Source organism: Chanodichthys erythropterus, chromosome 8, assembly GCF_024489055.1.
Source record: "Chanodichthys erythropterus isolate Z2021 chromosome 8, ASM2448905v1, whole genome shotgun sequence".
In the NCBI taxonomy this organism is placed as follows: Eukaryota; Metazoa; Chordata; class Actinopteri; order Cypriniformes; family Xenocyprididae; genus Chanodichthys; species Chanodichthys erythropterus.
Window position 1 is genome coordinate 15,172,445 of NC_090228.1, and position 27,081 is coordinate 15,199,525.

The following is a 27,081-nucleotide window of genomic DNA, read 5'->3' on the forward strand; positions in this document are numbered from 1 at the left end:
CAGAGCACATGTCATGTGCCTGACTGGGACATTGTGGAGTTTGTTGTTGGAGACAGTGGGGGAGAACATGCACAGTTGTGTCTCTTTCTAATCCTGTGGGCACTCAGCACACAAGCAGCACGGCCCAAAAGAGGGCCAGCGCAGATAAACGAGTGATTGTGGTCGTCTGAAAAGAGGACAAACATGACTCTGATAGGATGCACTGAGCACTCTGACAGGGAAGAAAAAAGAGTCCATTCACACTCTTCTAAGAGAATAATAAGTCACAAACAGAGAGTAGAAAATAAGTCACAAACAGAGAGAGAGAAAGAGACCTATCAGGAGAGAAACATCTTATACAGTGGCCTCAAATATAATTTGAAAACCTAAGCCACAGTTACAAATAATTACTTTTTCATTAGATACTGTATAAAATATGAAACCAAGTGGCATCTGCAAACACATGATACTAGATTTTTTTTTTCAGATCTAATTTGATTATTCTGAGCAATTTCTTCTAGTTTCAGTTGGTATTACTTCTTCAATAACCCCTTGAAATCCAGATTAATCAGGCAAAATCTGCACAGATATAGCACTGGTTTGTGCCTAATTTGCAAAGGTCAGTGCTATTTGACTTGGATAATTAAACATGGTAAACAGAATTTAGTTAAAAATATGTTTTTGAACATTTTATAGCAATCCTGAACATGGTAATGCATCAAATGCTGATAAAATTATGGAGAAGAACATTTTAACAGACATACAGTATAACTCAAGCATACTTTTGGCATTAAGATTGTAGTTAAAGAGCTGTTTCAGGAGTCTGGATCATATGATACACTGATTCTGTACAGTCCCAATAAAGTATACCAGATAGTGGTAGTCTTCTATACCTTACAAAACCAAGTCCTCAAAATTGCAAGATAGACAGTTGCAGCCATTTAAAAAAAAAATCAGTGGGTATTTGTGTTGTGCATGATTTGTATCGTTTCTTTTTTGAACACTCTTGGTGAATTGTACCTTTTATGCACTGAAAAGAAATTGGTGTAGGATTTACTTTGAAATATTTTTCACTCAGAAATTGCTAGTAAATTATTACAAAGAAAAGGAAAGTACAGTAGAAAAATTTAAATATTTTTCTTTTATTTTCTTTTAAAACACTCCAATAATCTTTGTTTCATTCACAATTTAGATTGTTTTACAGTATGTTTTTGTAATTTATGATTACATTTATATTTATAATAATGAATAACCGATTGATATTATTTCTAATAATTATTAATATAATTAATAAATATATAATATACATTTTATAAATATTTAGCTTAGTGTGCTTGTTTTTTTATTATTTATTAAATGCCACTTGGTTTGCTAATTTATCTAATTCAGTTACTTTCATACACTTTTAAGCGCGCCTTTTTAAGTGTCCAGACATTCTTGGGAGCACTAAAGCTTGATATTACTATACTGTAACTGATCATAATCAAATAAAAACCCTCAAGTTTGAAGGAGTGAAAATGAGGGCGGCTTGAGACAATTGCATATCAAAGCATGAAGAAAATCCGCCTGTCGGGCATGTGCATATTTATAATAGCCGTATAATTAAGATGAAGAATGCTCAGTATCTCAGCGTAGATGTAAGACAGTACTGCTCTTTGTGTGTGTGTGTGTGTGTGTGTGTGTGTGTGTGTGTATGACTCCCACACACAGATGCTACGACAGTTACAGCAAGACTATGTTTTATCTAAAAGAGCACCATTAACCTTGAGAGCAGAACAACATAATAGACTCTGTGTGGATGTGTGTTCCTGTATGTGTGTGTGTACCTGGGGGCGGATGACTCTCTCAATGTTCCTCAGGGCCGTATCAGGTGAAGGAGGCGAGCAGTCAGGAGTCAGGCCTGTAGAGTCGTCACCATGGTTACCTTGCTCTGCATCACTGACCGACACGTGTGAGAAGTGGCCTTCAGAGAAACAAAATACAGAGAGATATAATGAAGTTAAAACCGCTGGATTCATACGTTAAAAAAAAGAGTTGACAACTAGGACAGTATTGGTCAGACAAATGTATTCCCATCAGTGATTTGTCTTCAGCATAAAGTGCTAATTATTGCCGATGCAGCCGGGATGTGAAAGGGCTTACGGAAAGAAGCTAAATCATGCAGAAATTCAATGAATGAACATCAAGCAATAGCCGGAAAAGACTTTGAAGGAACCCTGTGTCTTCAATGCTAATGAAATGGCTGAACACTGAGCTTCTAATGCAGAGCCTTTGCACCATTACCTTTAACAGACACAGGAAGCCATTGTGAGACATGCACAAAAGTGAACTACCTCATTGTTTTGCTGGTTTTTGCCATCATATTTTCTATATTATGGTATTTTCTAAATTTTGGTTTTTAGCATATTTTGCTGAAAAATTTTGGGTTACATGTAGAAGTTTTAGTCAATGCCAGCTTTTGTCAGTGTTATACTCAGTAACCACAGAAAATATTCAAATTTGAACTTGCCCCTCAGTTTGTAAAAACAAACAAAATGTTGACAAAAAAGCTATTATAATGGAGAATGGAATGGAAATCAATTGGGAAATCACTGCATGTTTGCCATGTAAGGCCAATTTACAGTGACCCCACAAACTCCAACAAATACCAACAAACTCCAACCCACACCAACAGACAGCAACATCAACAAACTCCAACAAATACCAACAAACAAATACCAACAAATACCAACCGCCACAAAATCCAACAAACATCAAGAACTATATTGGCTAGGTTATTAAGCATAATAGACTTATTCCAAAAATACTAAAATCTTACCGACCCCAAACTTTTGAACATTAGTGTATAATCAGCCATACTGGTAAATGATGATGATTCAATATTTTGCAATTAAAAATTATTTTTTTATACTGGGAAAACTTGAATGTGTACACCTGGTGTAATTTGCTTCCAGTTATCTTAGCTGTACAAAAAAAGCCTGTTATGCTGCTTTATACTGCAAACTGGTGTTTGTTTTCATGGTATCATGGTACAAACAGCATGGTGCATGAATATGGCAGATATAGTTTAAATTAGTAGCATGCTATCAATCAAAGCACCATGGTTTTACCATCTGACACCAATCTCTCAATCCTGTGAGAAAAAAAAGTATTATTATTATTATTAATATTAGTAACAAGGTCTCATCCCTCAGAGTGTGTGTGCTTATGTATGTGTTTTGGTTTCAAGCCATGTAATTCAAAAATAGCACATGTACTGTATATACACTCACACACACACACACACATGCTGCAGTGTAGGAGTGGGATCGCATTATGGTCTGAGCAGATTTCCCCAGAGTAGGATCACTCTCTGTGAATGAGGGATGAAACAGAGGAAAAGAGAAAGAAAGAGAGCAGAACGAGGTGAAGGGTGGGTTGCATCTGACTCCTCCACCAAATTACTGAGAAAAACCCTTGCCATCAATCACACACACACACTCATACTATGTGAAAGCCAAGCTGTTCAGAAACGGTAACTCCATCCCTGCATTCTTTGTCTCTCCAATTCTGCATGAAGGAATGCGGAAAACAGTATGGGATGATTATGTTAGCTCTAAACAAGTGACTACCAAGTGAGTCAATAAGCCCTACGGCATCCATCCGGACAAAATCAGAGACGAATCCAAGCTGCATACATTTATTCAACACCCTCCTCATCTTCCTTTCCTTCTGTTTTTCATATCCTTGGATTGCCTGCTAAAAGGCAGGAGATGAGTAATGAGATTTGCCATAGCCAAAACACTAGAGACTTAAGTGAAAAGCATAATTTTTCCCCCCCTACATTCCACCGGAAAAAGTAAACAAGCAGGTAATTAGGCAATAAAACAAATCAAATCCAAGCAGCATGCACATATGTTTACAAAAGTGAGCTGAATCTGTCAAAACCTCACTTTGGGGACATCTTCAAATGGAAAAAAGATGCATACATGTAGTAAATCTTCATTTAATCACCTTTATCATCAGGGTCATTCCAACCATGTATAATTTTCTGCTACTGAACACAAAGGAAAAGAAATGAAATATTCTTTTCCATGCAATTATTAAAGAGAATTGGAGCTTTCAAGTTTCGAAAATGTTGCAAAAGCACCATTAATATATCATAAAAGTGGTTCATATTATACATTAGTTTAGTAGGCTACTGTATAATATGATGAGAGACTGAAATTCAAGTCATTATTCAATCAACATCTTTCCCTCTGGTCAGCTGTTAACCAATGAAAATGAAGTATTGATTAAATGAGTGAATTAAAAGTATTGATTGAATGTGAAGCAGAACAGTCAGCTCAAGTGAATGAATCAGACCATTCTTGTAAAGTGTGTAAAGTGAACTGGATCAACTGATTCATTGAAAAGACTCAAAAGAACAATTCACATGAACTCTCATGGCAAAAGGAGAGCTGGGATTTTAAGTAACTTGAATTTCCTTCCGTTTGTCACACATAAAACTATCACATGGCTTCAGAAGACATTAAAGGTAGGGTAAGCAACTTTGGAGAGGCCAGCTGTAGCAAGCTACTGTAGCTTTGAAAGATTTAGACTTGTACCACCTGATGGCTGCGGATTCATTTCAGTATTGATTGTGTTGCCACAGAAATGAACGAGATGAACGTCACGGGTTGCCATTTCTTAGTTACGGTCAACCATATTAACCATATGGGCAAATTGGCACTATGTCCAGGGGGGGGGGGCACCATGCAAATATTTTTTTCTCTAGTAAGACAAGCGATGCATTCTCAAATGTCTTTCTGGCAATAGTCTATGTATAACCTGTCATCAGAACACTCTAAATTCCCTGAATAATTTGTTGAAAGTTTTTATTTTCCCCAGCATGCATCAGCGGGCACTTGATCTATTGCCATATTCACACATACAGCATGAGCACGCGCATTTTCATTTCGATGCCCATATTAAGGGGTAGTCACTTTGTACTTTTTGTTGCATTGACTTTCATTCAAACGCATGCGAATGCATCAGACTGGAAGTTTTGCATTCTAAAGTTTAGTGAACTCGTTCTAAAGTTTAGTGAGTTTGGTGAACTCTGAGCTGTGAATTCGTATCACATGAAGACGTGTGACAAGTAGATCGATTCGGCGTGACCTCTTGGCTGAATTAAAAGAACGATATTGTAGCAGATTGTATGTTTTTTACATTTTAAATGCATTACTATTTTTATATGTTGAATTTATGTTTATAAAAAAGACGCTTCGGAGCATGATGTTATATCACGACTGTAGTAGCACCGAAGAAATTTAGCATGTTCAAAGTCTAGTGTGGCCGTTTCTGGGAGCGTGCCGTGCAGTGTCATGTGACTCGCGACCCTTCAGCCGAAATGAAGTTGCCTCACTCCTGGATTTGTAAATCCACTATGGAGCATCAGCCTTGCACTTTCACGTTGTGCTTTGCAGCCGTCGGCAAACAAGAAAGGGGTAGAGTATAAATATAAGTTTTTAGTTTTATTTTCATTTCAAAATCTAATAAAAATATGTAGCTATAAAGATCTTATTGCAAACAAGATAATGCACTCATTGTCCTGTTTCAGAAAACACCTTTAAAAAACTTTGTTTTAATGGAGTAAAACATTTGAAAATTTGTAAATTAAATGTGAGTGAATACAATGAGCTGAGGACAACAATGACAAAAAAAAAAGACTATCTTTGTTGGACAACTGAGTCTATAGTGATTAACAGTTTGGATTTTCAAGATGCCAATAATCAGTTTGCATTGCAATATTACAGTTTTTTCCAATTGCTAACACACTAAAATGACATGCACAGCACAATTATTTAAACTGACACACAGAGAGCAAAACTTCTTCTCAAGTCTCCAAAAGTCTAAACACCTTTTCTGTTTTACACATATTTTGCATTTCAAAATAGCACTTTTTAAATTCACTAAATACAGTTCTCTGCATAAGACACAACAATCTGACATAAAGTCACATGTTTGCCATTTCAAAACACTGCCATTCAAAATGACACTACATGAGCTAATTGGCCAATTACATGTGCCACCTGGCCAAACACCTCAGTGGTTAATTGTTAACACTTCAATCAGGATGTAAGCACTATGAAAAGACCACAGGTGAGAACCTTTTTTTTTTACAACAACAATGGAAGACATTGCAGAGAGAGGAAGAGGAAGAGGAAGAGGGAGGTTGAGAATAAGAGGGGGAGGAAGAGTGAGAGGTAGGGGTAGAGCAGGTAGAGGAGTTCATGGCCAAAGAAGACAAACACTTTCAAATGAAATCAGAGCAACCTTAGTAGATCATGTCATCAACCATGGGTTGACAATGCGTGAGGCTGGACAGAGAGTGCAGCCAAACTTGAGCCGTTTTACTGTCGCCTCTGTCATCCGGACCTTTAGACTGGAGAACAGGTATGTAACCAAAATTTCATGTAGTACACATGTAGTATACCCCATGTCATAGTGTATCAGTTGGGTGACACCTGTTTACTTAGTGTATGACATCAGCCATTCATGAACTGTACAAGTTTCCTGTACAATGTACTCTACTGTGGGGGAAAATATTTAGGCTGCATTGTCCAAGCCCTATATATATCTTGTCCTCCACCGTCATGCCAAACTTGGACCATACAACACAGCCCATATTCTCACATTTCTGGACAGACTTCACAACATTCTCATACCACCCGAGCGTATGAATGATGCAGACCATCAAAGAAACCGGTACGTTGTAGTATGGGACAACGTGAGCTTTCATCGTGCAGCCCCAGTCCAAAACTGGTTTGCTGACCACCCAACATTTCTCGTGCAATACCTCCCACCATACTCACCATTTCTGAACCCCATAGAAGAATTCTTTTCGGCATGGCGGTGGAAGGTATACGACCGGCAGCCCTTTGTGCGCATGCCTCTTGTGCAGGCCATGGAAGAGTCATGTGATGAGATTGATGTGGGTGCAATTCAGGGTTGGATAAGGCACTCAAGGCGCTTCTTCCCTCGATGTCTGGCAAGGGAAGATATTGCCTGTGATGTTGACGAGGCGTTGTGGCCAGACCCGGCTGTGCGGCAAGATGCTGCCTAATTATTTTTCTTGCCTTTTTTTTTTTTTTTTTTTTTTTTTTTTTACTGTAATATATTTTTTTTCAGAAATTTTCTTTTTCAGTTTACTTTTTTTGTAAGAATATTTTTGTTCAGTCCCATGTAAATATATCTGCTGTGCTTATGTTGTACTGACTTGTTTACTGTAGTGAAGGAAAAAAAATAAAAATGTTGCAACAGCATGTGTGTGTATCTGCAAATATTTCTGTGCATGTGAACAATCTGATACATATTTTAGTATTATGGCAAAGCATACTAAAGATGGGGGTGCTTTTCATTATGCCCAACAGTGTGTAGGTGGTTAGGCAAAAATCTGGTAATATGAATGAAGTGTGTGCCATTTCATGCAAAAGTTTGATTTTGATAATGCTCTGTGTAGTTTCGGTTGCAGTGCTTCATTTTGCAGGATATATGAGGTATTTTGCAGTTTGGGTGTGTGGTTTTGTGTATTGTGTTAAGTGTTTTGATAAAACCAGACTAGTTTGAAAAATTGTGTGTTAGCAATTGGAAAAAACTGTAAAGGGTTAGTTCACCCAAAAATGAAAATTATGTCATTAATGACTCACCCTCATGTCGTTCCAAACCCATAAGACCTCCGTTCATCACAGTTTAAGATATTTTAGATGTAGTCTGAGAGCTTTCTGTCCCTCCATTGAAAATGTATGTACGGCATACTGTCCATGTCCAGAAAGGTAATAAAAACATCATCAAAGTAGTCCATGTGACATCAGAGGGTAAGTTAAAATTTGTTGAAGCATCGAAAATACATTTTGGTCCAAAAATAACAAAAACTACGACTTTATTCAGCATTATCTTCTCTTCCGGAATCCTTTCCATTGAATTGATTCCATTGAATCCTTTCATCCGTCGGCGTTGGTAATGCACTTTTAAGTCGTTGTTTTTGGTGATTAGGATATCCGCGACATGCACACTTACGCACCATTTTAAAACATATAGCGATACCAAAATACAAACAATGTAGAATAGCTTGAATACAGCGTGCGTCTCCCTCAGACTGTAAACGAAGCTCGGGCGCACCGGATAACACGTCAGCAGCATCTTACGTCAGCAGCGTCACTGCGGAGTCGTGAACCACACTCCGGAGCAGAAGGGGGCGGTAATGCACCAATAAGCTGGATGCCAACCGCCGTAAAACAAGAAAGAAGAAGAAGAAGAAGAAGCGGAGATGTGAACGCGGATTGACAACAGAACCGGAAGAGAATACAATGCTGAATAAAGTTGTAGTTTTTGTTATTTTTGGACCAAAATGTATTTTCGATGCTTCAAAAAATTCTATCTAACCCACTGATGTCACATGGACTACTTTGATGATGTTTTTATTACCTTTCTGGACATGGACAGTATACCGTACATACATTTTCAATGGAGGGACAGAAAGCTCTCGGACTAAATCTAAAATATCTTAAACTATGTTCCGAAGAGTAGTAGTTTTGGTATTAACACAGCATGAGCTTGTTGTTTTGGTGCAGGAGGAATTGTAAAAGTACATATGTTGCCAGGCAGGTAGGACATTGTATCATTGCATTTGGAATGATTTGACTTTATTTGACTTCCACTATACATTTTTTTATATTTTGACCACTTCTATTATTGATTACTATGAGATTGTGAAAAGAGTTTCAAGCAGTATTACAAAAAGTGTTAAAAATATTTCCTAACCTACCTTTAAATAAAGCACACAAGCCATATGGACCACTTTCATGAAGTGATAATCACTTGCTTGCATATTTAAGAAAAATATCCATATTTAAAACATTATAAACTATAATCACTGAGATCACCCTTCTACTAGAATGCGGCTCTCTTGTGAAAGCGCATATGGCCATTGCAGGAAGCCAGTGATTATAGTTTATAAAGTTTTAAATGTGTATATTTTTCTTACAAAAACCCAGTGCTTTGCTTCAGAAGGCATTTATTCACCCACTGGAGACATATGGATTACGTTTATGATGGATGGATGCGCTTTTTGGAGCGTCAAATACTCTGGCACTATTCAATGCCATTACAAAGCTGGGAAGAGCCAGGATATTATTAACTCTGTTTTCAGCTGAAGGAAGAAAGTCATATACACCTAGGATGGTTTGAGGATGAGTAAATTAAGGGACAATTTTCATTTTTGGGTAAACGAATCCTTTAAGTAGGTAAACGTGCATGTCTGGAAAAGACAATGACAGAAACCATCTGATGCTGTTACTTTCATTTAAACAGGTCTTGGGTAATCGTAGATCATGTTTGATCGTGTTTGTTCCTGACTTTGCACACATTTGAAACATTAGCATGTTTCACAATAAACTCACTACTGTAGATCAGAGATAACACTCTCTTTGCTGAAAATTTCAGACTTTGCCTCACTGATACGAAAGTGTGTTAACAAACATATGTCAGTCTTATTCTCTTGACACTTAGGAGTATGTAATTTCATGATAAATTGATATTCTGTATTCATGATGAAAACTGCGCAGAATTACACATACACTATAAAGTCTGTTGGGTTGACATGGATACACACTTCTATACGCAGATCATTTCTTCCCCTCACACACACCAGTGTCATGAATACTGACAAGCTCCTCTGGTATGCAAATGATGGCAGAATATTCATGAACCACTAAACTGAGCGGCGTTAATAATTGAAACAAAATGGCAGACTCGATTGTCGCTCACACACGTATTTATATTTGTACTTTCTTTGTTGACATCTGTCAGCGTCCCGCTTAAAACGATGTTCGTGCTGGATCAAAACACTCGTCCTTGCTGGGGGATTGTACGAGTCCATGTGTAAAAGGAGAGAACCTGACGGAGCTGGTGGGAAAGAGTGTGTCTCTGTCAAAACTGCTCGCAGCTGTTTTTGCGATAACAGCGGACAGCTCTGTGACTGCGTTAGGAAGCTCAGTGGGGCTTGACCCTGTTGGTAATGGGCAGGAAGCCGGGGATGAATTCGACTTGTGTTTTACTCTTACAGCCATTAGCCATTAACCTCTTTGAGCAGCGGCACTGAGGGAGAAATGAGGCATGTAGGAGCCATGGGAGCCACCGAGACTCTTCAGTCACAGATGCTAAAAGATTAGCAGGCCATTACTCCAACTGCACACATATATAAATATTATTATTATTATGTGCAGTTTTGCTGGCACAAATACCAAATTTAGTGATAAATCTGCTACTGTTTCTAGTACTATATTGTCAATTTAAGACTGATAGTTGGATTGACTGAATGACACCCAAACAGGACAACTTGGTACTTCCAGAGAAAATTAATTATTTAATTAATTAAATTTTGTAGTTCAGCTCAATAAAATATAAATTAATTGTATAATTATGTTAAATTTGTTTATATTGTAATAATAAAATAAAATATTTTGTATTTATGTTAAATTTATTTACTTTTTTTGCCCATGCTGTCTTTGTTGCTGTCAAAATAATGAAATTAAATTAAATTAAATAATGAAATTAAATAATTTATTACTGCCCAAGCCCTGAAAGGCCCTATTGTTTTCCTTAGGTAAAAAAAAAAAAAAAGAATTCTGTCCTTTCGGGCACTTTTGGGTCCCTTAACATGCTCAAAAACTCTTGAAACTTTTCAAACACGTAGGAATCGTCAGCCATCAGGGCCAGGCACAAGTTGTCAACCCCCACGGGGGTTCACTTTCAAAATGCTTTGAAATGGCCCTCTTATTTTTACCCAATTCACTTCAAACTTTGTCAGAATAATGTCAAGACATGGCAAACCTGTGAAAGGATTCTTGATATCTTAAATACTGTTGCCTTAGCAACACGTCAAACTTTAATAATATTCTTGGGTGTTTTTGAGGCTCTTAGCATGCTTCAAATTGCATGAAACTCAACACACACGTCAAAGTTTGACATGGGCAAAGCCTTAGAAATGGGAGGGGAGGAGAGGCTCTATAGCACCACCTTTTGACAAAAGTTGGGGGGTTAGTCTTACCTACAGTCACCAAACTCGGTACAGTCATTAGCTCCGATAAACAGGAAGTTAGATATTTGGGTTTGAATGTGGATTTTTTTGAATAATCAGGCTCTGAGTTTTTAACTACTCCTCATAGGAGATTCATGCAATCACCATCATACTCAACATGAAACAAAGACACTGAAGATGATAAATTGCAAATGATTGCATATGACATCTTAAACAGTGTTGCCATGGCGAGGGATTAAATTGACAAAAAAAGGGAAACAGGAAGTGTCTCATATCATGTGAAATTATTGTTTGATTTAAATTAAATTAAGATTGTATGTTGCCCGCCATATACAGGTTTCCTTAAGCCACTGGGGTGGCGGTGACGCTGGGGCTTTGGCCTGTCATCGCTGCTTGCAGCTATATTATTGTTTTTGTGACTGCTTGTTTCATATCATTACACTAGTCAAAGTATTGAAGCATTGAAGAGGAACTAAGTCTCTTTTAAATATATTTGGACAATTGATTAAAAGGAAAACAGACAGATATGATTTGCTGAAGTATGGTAATGGTGGACTTGAGACAGCTAAACTAATCTGAGGCCACATCAGGGGAAAAACAGGAGTCTTACATTTGGCTCATCACGTGTCCATAATTGAACACGACTAACTCGTTTAAGTAAAAAAAGGGTGGAAAAAAAGGAGAGACAGGACAAACAGACAGAAGATAGGGACAGAGAATAGATAAATAAACAGGAAAAGACACATCAAAGCAGTTGTAACAAGACTTATGCTGAGCCACGTCTCAAATCTTTCCACCTAAATCCTGTTTTTGACAAGCTGTCACTTAACAAATCCTCAAAAAATCCCACACAACCTGACCGTGAAACACAAAACAAGATTATTGAGAGAGAGAAAAAAAAAACTGACTGGAAACGGTTACCTAGATGACACTTAAAGGACAGTAGTTAGCAGAATAATGAACTGACTAGTTTTCTGCTGCAGACAGTAATAAAAGTTGCATGACCTTCTTCCATTATTTTTTAATTGTAAATTTGAATCGCTTTAGTATTCTGCTTGTGAGTAGCTTTTAACAAAGATTTCACAACCGCTTGGTTGGATGCAAGTCATTTTTTACAAGTCATGGTTAACATACAGGATATGGCTTAGTGAGGTTAACTATGAAGACATATTTCTATTTCTCTATTATTTTAGTAAACATTTCCAGTTTACAATTGGGGAGCATCATATTTAATATATTATACACTAAACACAATGAATTTCAAGGAGGTGATTCACACAGAATATTTAAGATTTACAAATATTTTTGTAAATACATGAACTTACTTATTTCAATTTCAATGAACATTAAACTGTGATGTTTAGAAGTCAGAAAGTTAGACAAATTTAGGCTTAATTTGAAGTTTACTTAAAATCAAAATGTATCCATAAATTTGTCTTTTTTTTCCCCAAGACCATGATACCCCTTTTACAAGATGTAATATATGTCTCTGGTGTCTCCAGAATGTGTGAAGTTTCAGCTGAAAATACCCCACAGATCATTGATTATAGCTTGTCAAATTTGCCCTTATTTGGGTGTGAGCAAAAACGATTTTCAGTAACGGTGTTCAGCCTTACATTGTTCAAACCAGAGTCGGACACTGGTGGAAAGATTTAGGAAGAAGTTACAACTTATAGAATGCAGCTGGATGATTCTGAGCCATTAGTGGATACATTTATGTTGCTGTGGAGTTGATTCAACTCATCGACTAGCATGTGGCATCATGTTAATCTTTTGTGCAAATCCAGCATTGAATTGACCCTCGTTTGTGAAGCAGTCCGGCGTAAAATGACGGCATGGCAACAACACTCTTCTACAACAACTCTTCCTCTTCTCTAAAGCAGCACAACATGGCCTCGACCCCTTGTTGCGTGTTCCAGTGTTCAGCGTTTATGTAAATATTATGGTTAGTAATGTCACTAACATGGGAAGAAGCTTGTTGTAGTCTCTACCAACCGTTTGTTGTAGTCCCTAAACAGATAATTCTGTAAAAGAAAATATCTCCCTTTGCATTGAATTTGAGCATTGTAACTTTGCAGACGTTGTTTATGCTCAAACAGCAACATTATACACTAACTAAAGTTAAAAAATGTGTGAGCATCTCTATTTATTGTTGGATATACTGATGTGAGTGTTTTGATTGGTCCTCTGCTATCCTGCAGCACAAAACTGCAGTGTTGACTATAATCACAGAGTCCTGTGATTTCATGCTTCTGGAGAAACCAGGGGGGGGGCAGAAATAGAGCTGTCAAAATCCACAAATATTCATGCAAACAACCGCACAAGCACAAACAGAGGGTTAAAGTACAGTAACACAGGAAATAGTACAACACACACTTTCGCTCACACACACACATCAAGTGAAGTCCCACCAGACTGTGCGGCTGCATTAATAGAGTCATCTGGGAGATAAACAGTGACTGCAGCTGCATCAGGTGTGAATCACTGGCCTACAGGCAACACTGCTCACTGCGTCTCCATGACAACTTGCAGGTGACTCACCAACCTCTCTGAGTAAGGCTAAAGCTGTTTCCACGACAACCCTAACCCTTACCGCAGGAATGATGCCAGAGGAAAGAACTGCGGCAGGGGCCGTAGCATCCCAGTACTATAGGCATCTACTTAAATGCCACGACAAGAGGAGGAGGAGGGGGGCGCCATGGGACCTAATGTTCTGAGTTTGTCAAATCAATACAGCATGGACAAGTGTTCTGTGAAGTATTTATAATATAACATAATACAATATAATATACTGCAATATAATAAGAAAATTAATGATTTGGGAGCAACTGGAGATTGATTGGATTGTGAAGCATTTACTATTGTCAAAGACTATAGAATAACACAAGCCTCCAAAGAGACGCGCATTTAGGTCTGCGCATGCGCATTAGCTTGATCCAGCCTGAAAAATAGTTTTTTTTTGTCATGATTCGAGCGTTTAGAAACTAAATTTATGTGCCGGTTGTTGTTAGATTTCATTGGTGATTTCAAATATGAAATTTAATCGTAAGGTTGGCGAACAATTTTGGAGAATTTGATGTTTCCCCATTCAAAGAGATTGCATGATGCCCAGGATGCCCGAGAGGCGTTTCAAAGATGGCCGCCGAGTGAAATGACTTGTCTTAAAGGGACTTTGCTATTGTGATACTATTTTATGCAATAATTATTATTATTATTATTATGATAGCAACCTGAATCGTAACAAAGCACTGTTCGCCAGAGCAGGACTGGCCCCCCGACTAAGCCTGGTTTCTCCCAAGGTTTTTTTTCTCTCCATTTTAACACCTATTTGCCACCTGTTTGCCACCTGATGTCACCTGTTGGAGTTTGGGTTCCTTGCTGCTGTCGCCTTTGGCTTGCTTAGTTGGGGACACTTGACATTTGATTTGACATTTGATATTCAACAGTATTCTTGACATTTATTCAACAGTGCTTTGATCTGCCTGCATTGACACTATTCTTTAAGAGCTGCTATGCAGCCAAAATTATATACCAGTTATCACTGTAAAGCTGCTTTGACACAATCTGCATTGTAAAAAGTGCTATGTAAATAAAGGTGACTTGACTTGACTTGATTATTATGGATGTTTCCAAGCCTATCTCAAGTATTAGTATCGGGGCCGATTTAGAATTTTTTAACTTATCAGTATCGGCTATCCTAAGCCCGAACCTTTATTTTAAGTCAGCTGTCATGCAGGTGTTTTGCAGTAGGTGGCAGTATGCACCTTAAAGTGGATTTGCCAACCACCATTAAAAGGAAAAGAAGAAGCTCAATGTGCGTGCATGTGTGGATTAGTCCACTTTTAAATCAAATTTTCCTGATAATTTACTCACCTCCATGTCATTCAAGATGTTCATGTCTTTCTTTCATCAGTCGAAAAGAAATGAAGGTTTTTGGTGAAAACATTCCAGGATTATTCTCCTTATAGTGGACTTCAATGGCCTCCAAACGGTTGAAGGTCAAAATTACAGACGAGGAATAAGGGTCTTATCTAGCCATTTTCGAAAAAAATACAACTGTAAGCTTTATAAACACAAGTGATCACCTTGCACGTGCTTCCGCTTTCCGCATTCTTCAAAAAGCTTGCACCGTATGCCTTCCCTATTCTACTCTACTGACCTTTTTTTCTGTATGTAGAATAGGGAAGGTGTATGACATACGGCGCAAGCTTTTTGAAGAATGTGGAAAGCGGAAACGCGTACAAGGCGATCATCTGTTTATATAAAGCATATACAGTTGTATTTTTTTTTTTTTAAATGACTGATCGTTTCCACATGACACACATTCAAACTTCTATGTTTAGCATATTTGATGCACACTTTTGTAACGAATCACTCAAAAGTACTTTATTTACTGTTTATTTTTATCTGCCGTTAGACTGTCCGAGACGTCTTAGGCATAACACATGCTATATGCTAATTCGGACATGACTGGCGTTCTGACACCACGAGCATCATGCTTTTTAACCTTCAGTCCACTTTTTTCCCTTTTTGTTGCAATTATTCTGCTCATTGTACCAATTGATACAATAAAGTCCTGCCCATTTTTTCCTTATTGAGTATCTTGTTTGACATGGAAATACATCAAATGGAACAAAAATGCATTGCTAATGATTTATGTTGACTTAATGAGGTGCACAAAGTATTTTTCTGATAGGTATAAATGCTGAGTTAGTGTGGAGATTATTTACATCAATGTTCTATTGATTGATTTTTTTGCTAGTTTTCATTAATTTGAAGTTACCAACCATTGCGAGGACAGGCGTTGTGGAGCTGGATGTCCAGAGAGCAGGGTTTGCGTGTGACAGCTGTAGCCACTGACTCGTAAGGGTTGTCCTCATCCTCTGGTAAAAACACATCCAATGATGGAGAATGGGCAATTTCACCACATCGACTGTCCTGCACAAACAACATAACAGAAACCAGTCTTTAGATAGACAGACAGATGTTTTAAAAGATAATTTTCTAAAAAAAAAAAAAAAAAAAAAAAAAAAAAAAGCCAACATTTTTTTCAAGTGTGAAAAAGATACTCCGCATCCAATTGAGAGTTTATTCCCATAAAGACAAACCGTTCTGTCTCACGCGCAGAATGACAGGGATAAATAGCCACCTGTGATACCCTGCTCTATCATCTTCAGTGAAATATTGCCATCACCTCCTGCTGCCTGTTTGTCTTCATGGGTGCAACACGGCAGGCGTGTGAGGGCAACCATCCCTCAAAGTAAACATAGCACAGGCCAAGCTGCCCCCATTGTCATCGCACTTATTTCCCATGAACCCCATCGATTTCTTCTCAGACAACTATTACTCTACCTGTCAGTGCCAAATCCTGCATCACCCAGAAAGCATTAGACACATCCATCATACACCGGGCACAGGGGAAGGGCGATTTATCACATGGGATTGAAAGAAAGACCTTTGTCTCTCTCTCTGTTTCTCTCCTGATGCTTCTATGATACAGCTGTTCAGGTAATTCCATATAGACACTCAAGATCAGGTGTTGGTTAAAAGTAAATTAAATCCTTCTTCCAACATTCATTCTCCATACACACTCAGACACAGGTGGTTTAAAACGTATATAAACGTGATTAAACATGTATTAACTTGGGTATGATTATTCATAACCGCAGAATCTGAATCTGCTTGTGATTCAAAGTGTTGTGTGCAAAGGAAATTTACAATTAGTAAGAAGGAGAGGTGCTTGCCCATGCAAAAGTCGCTTCCATGATGCTAGATTGCTGTGAGTAGTTGCCAGGGCATTGCTAGGTAGTTGCTAAGACACTGGTTGAGGCTACTACGCGATACTATTGTGTTCATTATGGTTACTAGGGGGTCGCTAGGTGGTTACTAGAGTGATCTGGCTGGGCATTGCTAGGTGATTGTACAGTAAGTGGTGTCTGCACATGCAGAAGTTGTCTCAATAATGCTACAGTGTTTGCATGGGGGGGTTTATGTTGCTGTTTCACAAGTCACAACTAGCTTTGTTTAGGTTCTCTGTTTGTGAGCGGCCCTTGTAAAAGTCACCTTCACAATGCTAGGGTGTTCTGGGTGGTTGCAAAGGTGTTGTTATATGGTTTTCTGGGTCAGCTATCCTAGAACAGCTAGATTTTGCATTTTCTAAGTGGGTTCTAAGTGGCATTGCTAAATGATTGTTGTGAGTGGTGCTTGCCCATGCAAAAGTTGCCTCTATAGGCCAGAACACACCAAGCCGACGCCGACGAACTAGTGACGACGAAAGCAGACTGCAGGGTTTGCTCACGTCGGCAGCGTCTGGGTCCAAAGTTGCCCTGCCACACCAAACCGACATCAGTTCTGCGCCTGCGTGGTATGAAATGCCTTTCCAAAACAGCAGGCGGCAGTAGCTGAACAGCCAATCAGAATGATCAGATGGCCCGACGGACCAACGAGCTCCCGACTGTCGGCTTTCTGTGTTCCTGCCTTATGATGGTAGACAGCTGTGGGTAATTGCTAAGGCATTGCTAGGTGGTTGCTATGGTGTTGGTTGTGTTTACTAGGTCGCTACTAGAGTGTTCATTGTGGTTGCTAAGTGGTTACTAGAGTGGTTTAGTTTGTTACTAGGGCATTTCTAAGTGACTGTTAGCGGTGTTTGCCCATTTGTGTGTTGCTAAGGTGTTGCTAGGTTATTGTGAGTAGTGCTTGTGTAGTGCAAATGTTGCTTCCATGATGCTAGATTTTCATGGGTAGTTTCTAGGGCCTCGGTGGGAGCTAGTGTGTTTGCTGTGGCTACTGAAGTGTGGTTACTAGGGGTGTGGAGTGGAGCCAGCTCAGGGACCTTTCCTGATCTGAAAATTAAGTATTTAAATATCTTCTAATTAAAACAATAATGCTTAATGTTGAATAAAAGGGGGAAAAAACTTTGTGTACAGAGTTATGTCAGGACAAACATCCAAATAAGAGGACTTGAACTCTATAAATAGCTGATTAGAGAACGTGGAAGATGAAAGAAAATATTCACATTGGCTGAAAATTGCTAAAACAATTATTACTATGCATATACAAATGCAAATCTGAACAATATATATATATATATATATTATACATAAATGCTTGATGTATCGAGAGTGAGGCAGAGAAAAACGCTATCTGATTTGCGACTGTGCTGTGCTTAATTCATTCATTTGTGTATCATATCGTACAAGGTTTAAATAATTTAAATAGACATATCAAATAGTAAAAAAAATTGTATGATGTAGTATTTTAGTTGATATTACTCTTGCCAAGCTCTGATTTCTGCGCTCATTTCATTCATAGAGTTTACACTCATTTACTTCACACACTCATTATTGCATAATGGTTTTAAAAGTTTATGTATAATAATAAGCTATTTCAGCTCATTCAGTGTCTGACGAATATTTTCTCTATTATCTGGCAGAATTCGTTATTCCTTCTGATGCGAATAAGCTATCTCTACCCTACATCTAGTGGTTTCTATAGCATAGAGTGTTCACTAGGTGGTTGCTAGAGCATTGCTAGGTAATTGTGTAATTGAGTGGTGCTTGCCTGAAGTCATCTACATAACGCTAGGGAGTTTGTTATGGGTGGTTGCCAGGGTGTTACTAGGGTGTTCTGGGTGGTTACTGTGGTTGTTGTTTCACAACTAGATTCTCTGAAGAAAGTTTGATTGGTGCTTGCAAAATTTGCCTCCACGATTCTAGGGAGTTCTGAATGGTGCTTACTGGTCAAAGTCAAAAAAAAGTTCCTCTAATGATCATTTTCCCCTCTCTTTCCATTTGAGCCACACTAAATAAAGCTCCAGTCAGAAAGAACAGAGGCCCTCCAGAGAGCCACGCAGAGAAATCAACAGAGAGAAATAATAGAGAGGTGAGACAGAGAGAAAGATGGAGAGAGATCAAAGCTGCGTTCACAAGAACTTACACTTTTGGACTTTCTGTGTCAGTTTAAATAGCACTGTGGGGCGGGACAGAGGAGCCAGGCACACGCCGAGGAAAATACTTAGAGAGCAGGAAGGAGGGGAAATGCACGGGCTTTGAATCAGTGGTTTCCTGCATTGTGCGCTAGCATGCACACGCTTGCACAGGAAACTACCCACTGGCTGAATAGAATGAGAAAAAAACTACAGCAAAGTTGTGGATTACAATCTTCCTTCACTGAAGGTAGTTTTACTGCTGGTGAAATAACCTAAACCTTAACCCGTAAGAAAACATTGAGCATTTGTAAAATAGCAAAAATTAAATAAATTTATATATATATATATTTAATAAACAACCAAATAAATAAAAGTAATATCATAAATAATAATAATAGTGATCATAAAAATGAATATAATAATAATATTAAATAATATAATAAAATAATTCAATATATAATTATTAAAATTCTGTTGATGAATCATATTTGTCACTAATCATTTAGTCAGATTTAGATCTCTTCTAAGGACAGTTTTGTCGCAAACGTGTAAACGCACACACACAGTCAAGAATATACAGTACACACTTATGTTAAAAAAGTACCTGTTTATCTCTTGCGAATCCTGATTTCTTCACTGTGACTGAAATTCCAACTCTTCTGCGTACGAACAAAATGACCCCGCTGCGCCTGACTGTCCGAGCACACTACAACTCTTGTTCTCTTTCCCTATCTCTCTCTGACAGCAGAGAGAGGAACTTCATTTTTTTTTCTCAGAAAAGGAAGACTACAAAACAAACAGAAGCGATTCAAGTCAGTAATTAGCGTGCTGATGTAGAACTGCAGTTGCTGGACTCAGATTCAAATAGGAAATCTGCCCGGACGGCCCTCAGTCACGTCTGCAATCTTCAGCTGCACATGTGATCACATGGGGCCTGACAGACTTTTACTGCCGGCTTAACTCTTCTCTTCCTCCCTTTCTCATTTTCTTCTTTAATCAGCTCTTTTTGCTTTATTCCCTTTGGTTTTCTTCACATTTATCCAGAGTTCTGTCACTCGCTCTTTTCTCAGTTGACACAGTATCTGATCTGAATGGCCACTGTCATTTCCTGTGCTTTTCTAATCTGAGCTATGCATATTTTGGAGGAGGACCCCACAGCATAAAAGGCCCTCAGAGACCTTCTCAGAACAGATAGAGGGATTGATATAAAGCGAGAGAGGGAAGATAAGTTTGGTCATGTGCTTTAGAGGAGGGCTTTGCATGCAGAGATGATACCGGTGGAGGGAAGTAAGGCTTACACAATTTTGTTGCAATATGCTTCACTGTGAGGCTTCATTATAAACCGAACAAACAATAAGCAGGAAAATGAAGCAACTACAAATACATAATATCAGCAGCAGCAAGATAAAGTAGCCTGTTCAAGACAGCCAGTTTCTCACTAAAAGACTTCCAGCCAAAATAATCTCATTCTGCCTGATATATAACGGACTTAGTGCAAGAGATAATAGAGAGAGAAAACAGAGAGTTGGAGAAAGAAAATTAGCTAATTGAAGTGGCGATGATTTCCGAATTTCATAAAAATGTCTGACTACAGTTATTACTTTCTCCTATTAAACACCTTTGGAGATTTAGCACCTGTTCCCGATGTAACTATGAACTCTGTGATGCACTTTTCCTTCAGCTCACAGGTTGAGGAAACAAAGAAGGTTAAATCTGCAGGTCAGATCCCAAATGCTGAGAGGAATAGTGTTTTTTTTTTTTTTTTTTGTGATTAAAGGCCTGAAGGCTTTGTTTTGTCAGGGAATGCTAACAAATATGATCCAAAATAACCTTTTGCTACACCTATTACCGATAATTGGATTGAGAAGATTGACTGTTATATAAAACAGTACTTTGAATTGCTCAATTGAAAATAAATCTATATTGTTGCTTGAAAAAGAATTTTCCTTATTATATTTGTGACAAACAGCACAGATTATTGTGTCATCATACATTAGACAGTCTATTTGTAAAACACATGATCAGAAAATAGTGTTAAATTTTGTCAAGGTCCATCATTATGTCATTTCTTATGTTTTTTTTTTTTGTTTGTTTTTTTTCAGTAAAAAGCAATTTTGGGCTTTCTAGCAGATCCAATAAAATCTCTTAAATATGGCAGTTTTATCTCATTGATGCATTTCCTATTAAAACATGGAAATTGGAGCAAAATATAATTGAATGGATTAAAGGGTTAGTTCACCCAAAATGAAAATTCTGTCATTAATTACTCACCCTCATGTCGTTCCACACCCGTAAGACCTTCGTTCATCTTTGGAACACAAATTAAGATAGTTTTGATAAAATCCGATGACTCAGTAAGGCCTGCATTGCCAGCAAGACCATTTCCTTTTTCACTGCCTAGAAAGCTACTAAAGACATAGTTAAAACAGTTCATGTGACTACAGCGGTTCAACCTTAAAGGTCCCGTTCTTCGTGATCCCATGTTTCAAACTTTAGTTAGTGTGTAATGTTGTTGTTAGAGTATAAATAAAATCTGTAAAATTTTAAAGCTCAAAGTTCAATGCCAAGCGAGATATTTTATTTAACAGAAGTCGCCTACATCGAACCGCCAGTTTGGACTACATCCCTCTACTTCCTTCTTTAATGACGTCACTAAAACAGTTTTTTGACTATTCTCCGCCCACAGGAATACACAAGAGTTGCGTTTGTAGAGTGTGTTTGTCGCCATGTCGTCGAAACGCTGTTATTTTCATCCCGCAGTCCAATCACCGGGTCTGATTCCGGCTCAAATTGATAGGGTAAAATTAAAGACATGTTTACAATAACACTGAGCGTGTGCATCTCAACGTTATGGTAAGAGGCGTGACCTTTCCGGGCAATATGCGCTAAACTGCTGTCGAATCACAACACAGGAACCGCTGGCACAATCAGAACTCGTTACGTATTTCTGAAGGAGGGACTTCATAGAACAAGGAAGTCATCAGCCCTTTTTCATGACAGTGGAAACAGCGGTATACAGATAAGTAAATTATGTGAAAAATACTGTGTTTTTTTACATGCGAAACATGAACACATGTTATATTGCACACTATAAACACAATCAAAGCTTAAAAAAAACACGAAAAATGGGACCTTTAATATTATAAAGCGGCGAGAATACTTTTTGTGCGCCAAAACAAAACAAAAAAACAGCGACTTAATTCAACAATATCTAGTGATGGCCGATTTCAAAACACTGCTTCATGAAGCTTTGAAGCTTTACCAATCTTTTGTTTTGAATCAGTGATTCGGAGCGTGTATCAAACTGACAAAGTCACGTGAACTATTGAAATTTCGAAAACACTTATGATGCAACAAAGCCTCGTTTACTGAAATCACATGATTTTGGCATTCCGGACCACTGATTCGAAACAAAAGATTCGTCAAGCAGTGTTTTGAGATCGCCCATCACTAGATACTGTTGAATAAAGTCGTTATTTTGTTTTTTTGGCGCATAAAAAGTATTCTCGTCACTTTATAATATTAAGGTTGAACCACTGTAGTCACATGAACTGTTTTAAATATGTCTTTAGTACCTTTCTGGGCATTGAAAACATGATCTTGCTGGGAATGCAGGCCTCAATGAGCCATTGGATTTTATCAAAAATATCTTAATTTGTGTTCTGAAGATGAATGAAGGTCTTATGGGTGTGGAACGACATGAAGGTGAGTAATTAATGACAGAATTTTCATGTTTGTGTGAACTAACCCTTTAACAACAGCCAATAAGCTTTAGGTGCAATAATTAAATTAATTGTGAATTTTTGAGTTGGCTGCAAAGCTAACAGACATGGAATGAAAATAAAATAAAAGTATCTCTTAATTAATTTAGCTAAAATTATGTTTTGCCACTAAGTAATCAGTGGAACTAGGGGCGGGGCATTCTCATTCTAGAGATCCTCTGATTGGACAAAAATCTGTGTAGTGCATGGTTGAGTCATCAACGGTTTTATTCTGTTTTTCCACAAGTGAAACAGGCATTAACTTTTAAAAGTAAACTAACAAATGAGAGAGTGACGAGAAAGTGACAATATGGAAAAAAGCAGGACAAAGTAGGAAAAAACTAAGCTAGTCAACCAAACACACTGAGAGCAGATAGTCCATAAAGGGCCAGCAGGGAGGCCGGAGGCATTTTGAGTTTTGAGTCCTCCTGAGAGCTTTCTTACGCAGGAAGAACCGTCATCACCTTATCATGCACAGCCTGTACACTCTGGGAGAAGTTAACATTCATTAGTTGCCCTAATTATCTCTCAGCACCTAGGAGGAAGTGCTGAAACCTTCTCGGTAGATGAAGCCACTGTCGGGGTTCTGAGATTTACATGAGTCACGGATATACAAAAGAGATTATGCCACACTGTGGGATAGGAGGAGGAGGACGATGAAGATTAAAACAAATATGACGGAGGAAACGTTTAATGCAATCACTCGAGGGAGCCCGCTGCTCAAGTCAAGGCTTTCCTTTATATTATTACGGTGTAACAAAAGCCGTAATGTGAGTAATCCGAACACTTTAACAACGATGATTTCCAGCGTGGAGAGTCAGAGACTGCGTCAATGCTTACCAGCAGAAGCACTGATGGTGGTCGTTCATTCAATTTTAATGCCACACAAAACTGGTATCAGGAGAACTGCACAAACATAGATAGGAACAAAGCATATGAGAAAATGTTATTGTGCCTTGTCGCTTGGTGGTAAATAACTTTTATTACTGAAATCGCTCCTAAACCAAGTTAATATTTTTAATAAATCATCCTTTAATAAGGCGTTTATGTTGAATCCAGCTTTATGAAGGCTGTATATTTATATGCAGCATAGCCCGTTCACGCTCCATCTCTTGTATTTGGGTTTAAACGGCTCATAAAAACCGACCGGTCGTTTAGGATTCTTATCCCAGCACTGTTTTCAGAGTGATCTATTAAACACGGCGAGCGGCTCCTAAATCACACTGGGCAGTCAGTGAGACCATAGGGACAAAAGTTTCTTCTAATACAAACTCACACACACATATAAAGCCATTCTGCTCAATTAAAATGGACAATACACATGAAAAACTTCACTTCCCGGAGCATTTAATTAGCTGTAATTAGAGGCTTTTTTGAGGTCACAAAGTCATCAAGCTGGACAAGACCAACCAAATTACTTCTATACAAGCAATGTAATTGCATAATTTAGGCATAATCGATGCTGTATGCAAACTGAGGATAACAAAAATGAAATTTTCAGGACCACAAGAAGCAACCGCCCTTCTAGGTCTTTCGGAAATAAAACCACTTTAGTGATGCCGATTAGCAGTGCTACGGTTTTATATATACACACTGCCCGGCAGAAAAAAAAGAAAAAGAAAAGTAGTAAATGTAACCAGCCATTTAAATGTGTAAGCAACAAGCTCATTGGCTGCAGATGTGACATGGACCAATCAGCTTGTGCCAGTATACGCTGTAATTATCATAAGCTTTTAAGACCCATCATCTAGAGTTTCATGACAGAACTATGTATATATATATATATATGTGTGTGTGTGTGTGTGTGTGTGTGTATATTAGGGGTGTAACAGTACACAGAAGTCATGGTTCAGTATATACCTCAGTTTTGGGGTCACGGTTTGGTACGATTTCAGTAAAATAGGAAAAATGGCCACAATTTAGTATAGGATCCAATTCTCACTATGAACAATCTATTAACTATGACTTTTGCCTCAATAAAATTAATAGTTAGTAAGGTAGTTGTTAAGTTTAGGTAATGGGTAGGATTATGGGATGTAGAATATGGTCATGCAGAATAAGGCATTAATATCTGGGGCAGTATTCACAAAACATTTCATCTTACCACTAAGAGTTCTCCCAAATAGCAGTAAAAGTTCTTAGCTAAGAGTTTTCTCTTAAAACTTATTCACAAAGCTGCTGAGACAAACTTTTACTAAGGAATAGACTGAAGTCTTAAGCTAAGAGTAAGGGTGGGGTTGACCTCGTTGCTATGGAGTATACACACAGTGATTGGCTGATGGGCGAGGAGTCAGCGATTTAATCATAGAAATACTGTAGAATGAGGTGTCATGTTTCCATATTAAAATAAAGGTTTTAAAATACAAATGTTGCCCTATTCAAATAAATATTTTAATAACAATGTTGCCATAGTCAAAATAAAATGTTGCCATCTTGTTGCCATAAAGGTTTTAAAATGTAGGCTAAGTGTCACTAATTAAACTAGTATATACAGTTAATTGTCCACCTCTTGGATGTCTGCATCTCAAGAGAATGCAGAATTCAAGCGACAAATTATGTTTTATAAACAAAGTTTGGGAGAAACGCATTCGAACAGTCTTTCTAATCAGCTCAAGAGAGGAATATATACACAGACGAGAGTCGAGTTACTTCGACAGTTTTCTGCATCCCTCCGCCAGTCTCGAATGGGGATATGGGGATAACTTTGGTTTTGGGCTAAATACCAAGCATGGAGCCCTCGATCCCATTGGACAGCACACCAAATACCAAATAAAAATGTAATACTCCTAAAATTAGGACTGACACGCCCATTATTTTTAAGAGTTTCTCCTAAATCGGCAAGTTAGGAGCTACTTTTAGCTTTAAGATGTTTTGTGAATACGGCCCCTGGTTTATAAGTACTAATAAACAGCCAATATCCTAGTAAGACGCGTGCTAATAAGCAACTAGTTAAAAGTGAGAATTGGACCTTAAACTAAAGTGTTACAGACAAAGGAACAAATCCTGAATGCTAGGTTTCTTTTATTTTATTACAGTAGTGCAAATCACATTTTGTTCCATTCCATAGTGTTATTTACTCCCCTAGATGGCACAGTCTTGCATAGATCTTTTTTTTTTTTTTTTTTTTTTTTGCAGGGCTGATAAAAAACAAAAGGTATTTGGTCACAATCAGCTACAAAACTGAAGCACATCTTGTGTTATAATAAATAGAATAATGAAAAATTGCATGACTTAAATTATATTTTAATTACATTCAAAGCTTAAGCCCAACCCTCCTATACACTTAATTTTCTGTGTTCTACTCCATTTCGCGTACAGTTGAGTGCAGGAGCTTTTCAAAGTATTCTCCTTTGTCCATGAGTGTGAAAAGACGCATTTGACGCATACAAACTAGTGGACTTCTTCTGCTCTTTTTCCTGTTGTAGTGGTTAACAAACAGAGTTGTATTATCATGCACGCACCCTTGTGGATGGGAGTGTGGATCCCTGTGACTGACTGTATTCGTTGGCTGATTGCATGCACCGAACTGTGTCATCTGTACTGTACGGTTCGGAACGATATACATATATATATATATATATATATGTAATGTATAATAAGAATGCTTATTACTTTAAGCATAAGTCAATATTACCTATGATTTGCTTTCTAAGAAATACTTTCTTCATTCACAAAGTGTGTTTCAACCCCACACAGAGTACTTTTTGGTCATTTACAGTTCAATTATATTATAGTCCTAATCTAAAACAGGTCTTTTCCAGGGTGCTAAAACAATCCAGAAGTGTCACAACATAATGTCTGTTTGTAAACAGTAATTTCATCTGCAGAGAAAACCATTGCAAAGCACATGCTACAGATGGGAGCGCTTACTCTGATCTGAAATCACAACACATTTTCTGCATAAATATTAAAAGCAAGTTTGCTGACTGCAGCACTTGGATTAGAGGTGGAAAAAACAGTGCAATCCATAGAAACAAACAACACAAATGCACAGCCCAGATTTTAAATACGCAAATATATGATGTAACAAAAAAAAAAAATAGATGGCGAAAACAAGAATGGATAGAAAAATATAAAAAGAGAGGCAGAGGAATGCTGGAGAGCAGCTTGAATGAGAAAGCAGCGGCTGATACCCAGTCTCTCTCTCTGTCTCTGGATGTTTTCTCTGGATGTTATTGCGCAGTGCTGTGACGCACCTGTTTTGATGGAGACTCAGATCTGTCAATTGGGAAGTGGGTGGATATCCCACGCCTTGCACTTTATGAATTCTGTGTCTCCTAGCAACTACGAGAACCCCTCAGAATCCGTGTGCATCTCTCTCCCTGCGGAGTAGAGTCAGTGACGGAGTTCAG

At 38.0% G+C, this 27,081-nt stretch overlaps 1 protein-coding gene across 6 annotated transcripts in view; it reads right to left on the reverse strand.

Moving 5' to 3' along the window:
• Window positions 1-27,081, reverse strand: part of anks1b (ankyrin repeat and sterile alpha motif domain containing 1B) — a 210,699-nt gene that overhangs the window by 101,253 nt on the left and 82,365 nt on the right. For all 6 annotated transcript variants that reach the window (XM_067391990.1, XM_067391989.1, XM_067391988.1 and 3 more), the window contains 2 exons: window positions 15,829-15,979; window positions 1,806-1,942 (listed from right to left, as the gene is read on the reverse strand). In XM_067391990.1, the coding sequence (XP_067248091.1) occupies window positions 1,806-1,942; window positions 15,829-15,979 (288 nt within the window). The remainder of the gene's footprint in view (window positions 1-1,805; window positions 1,943-15,828; window positions 15,980-27,081) is intronic.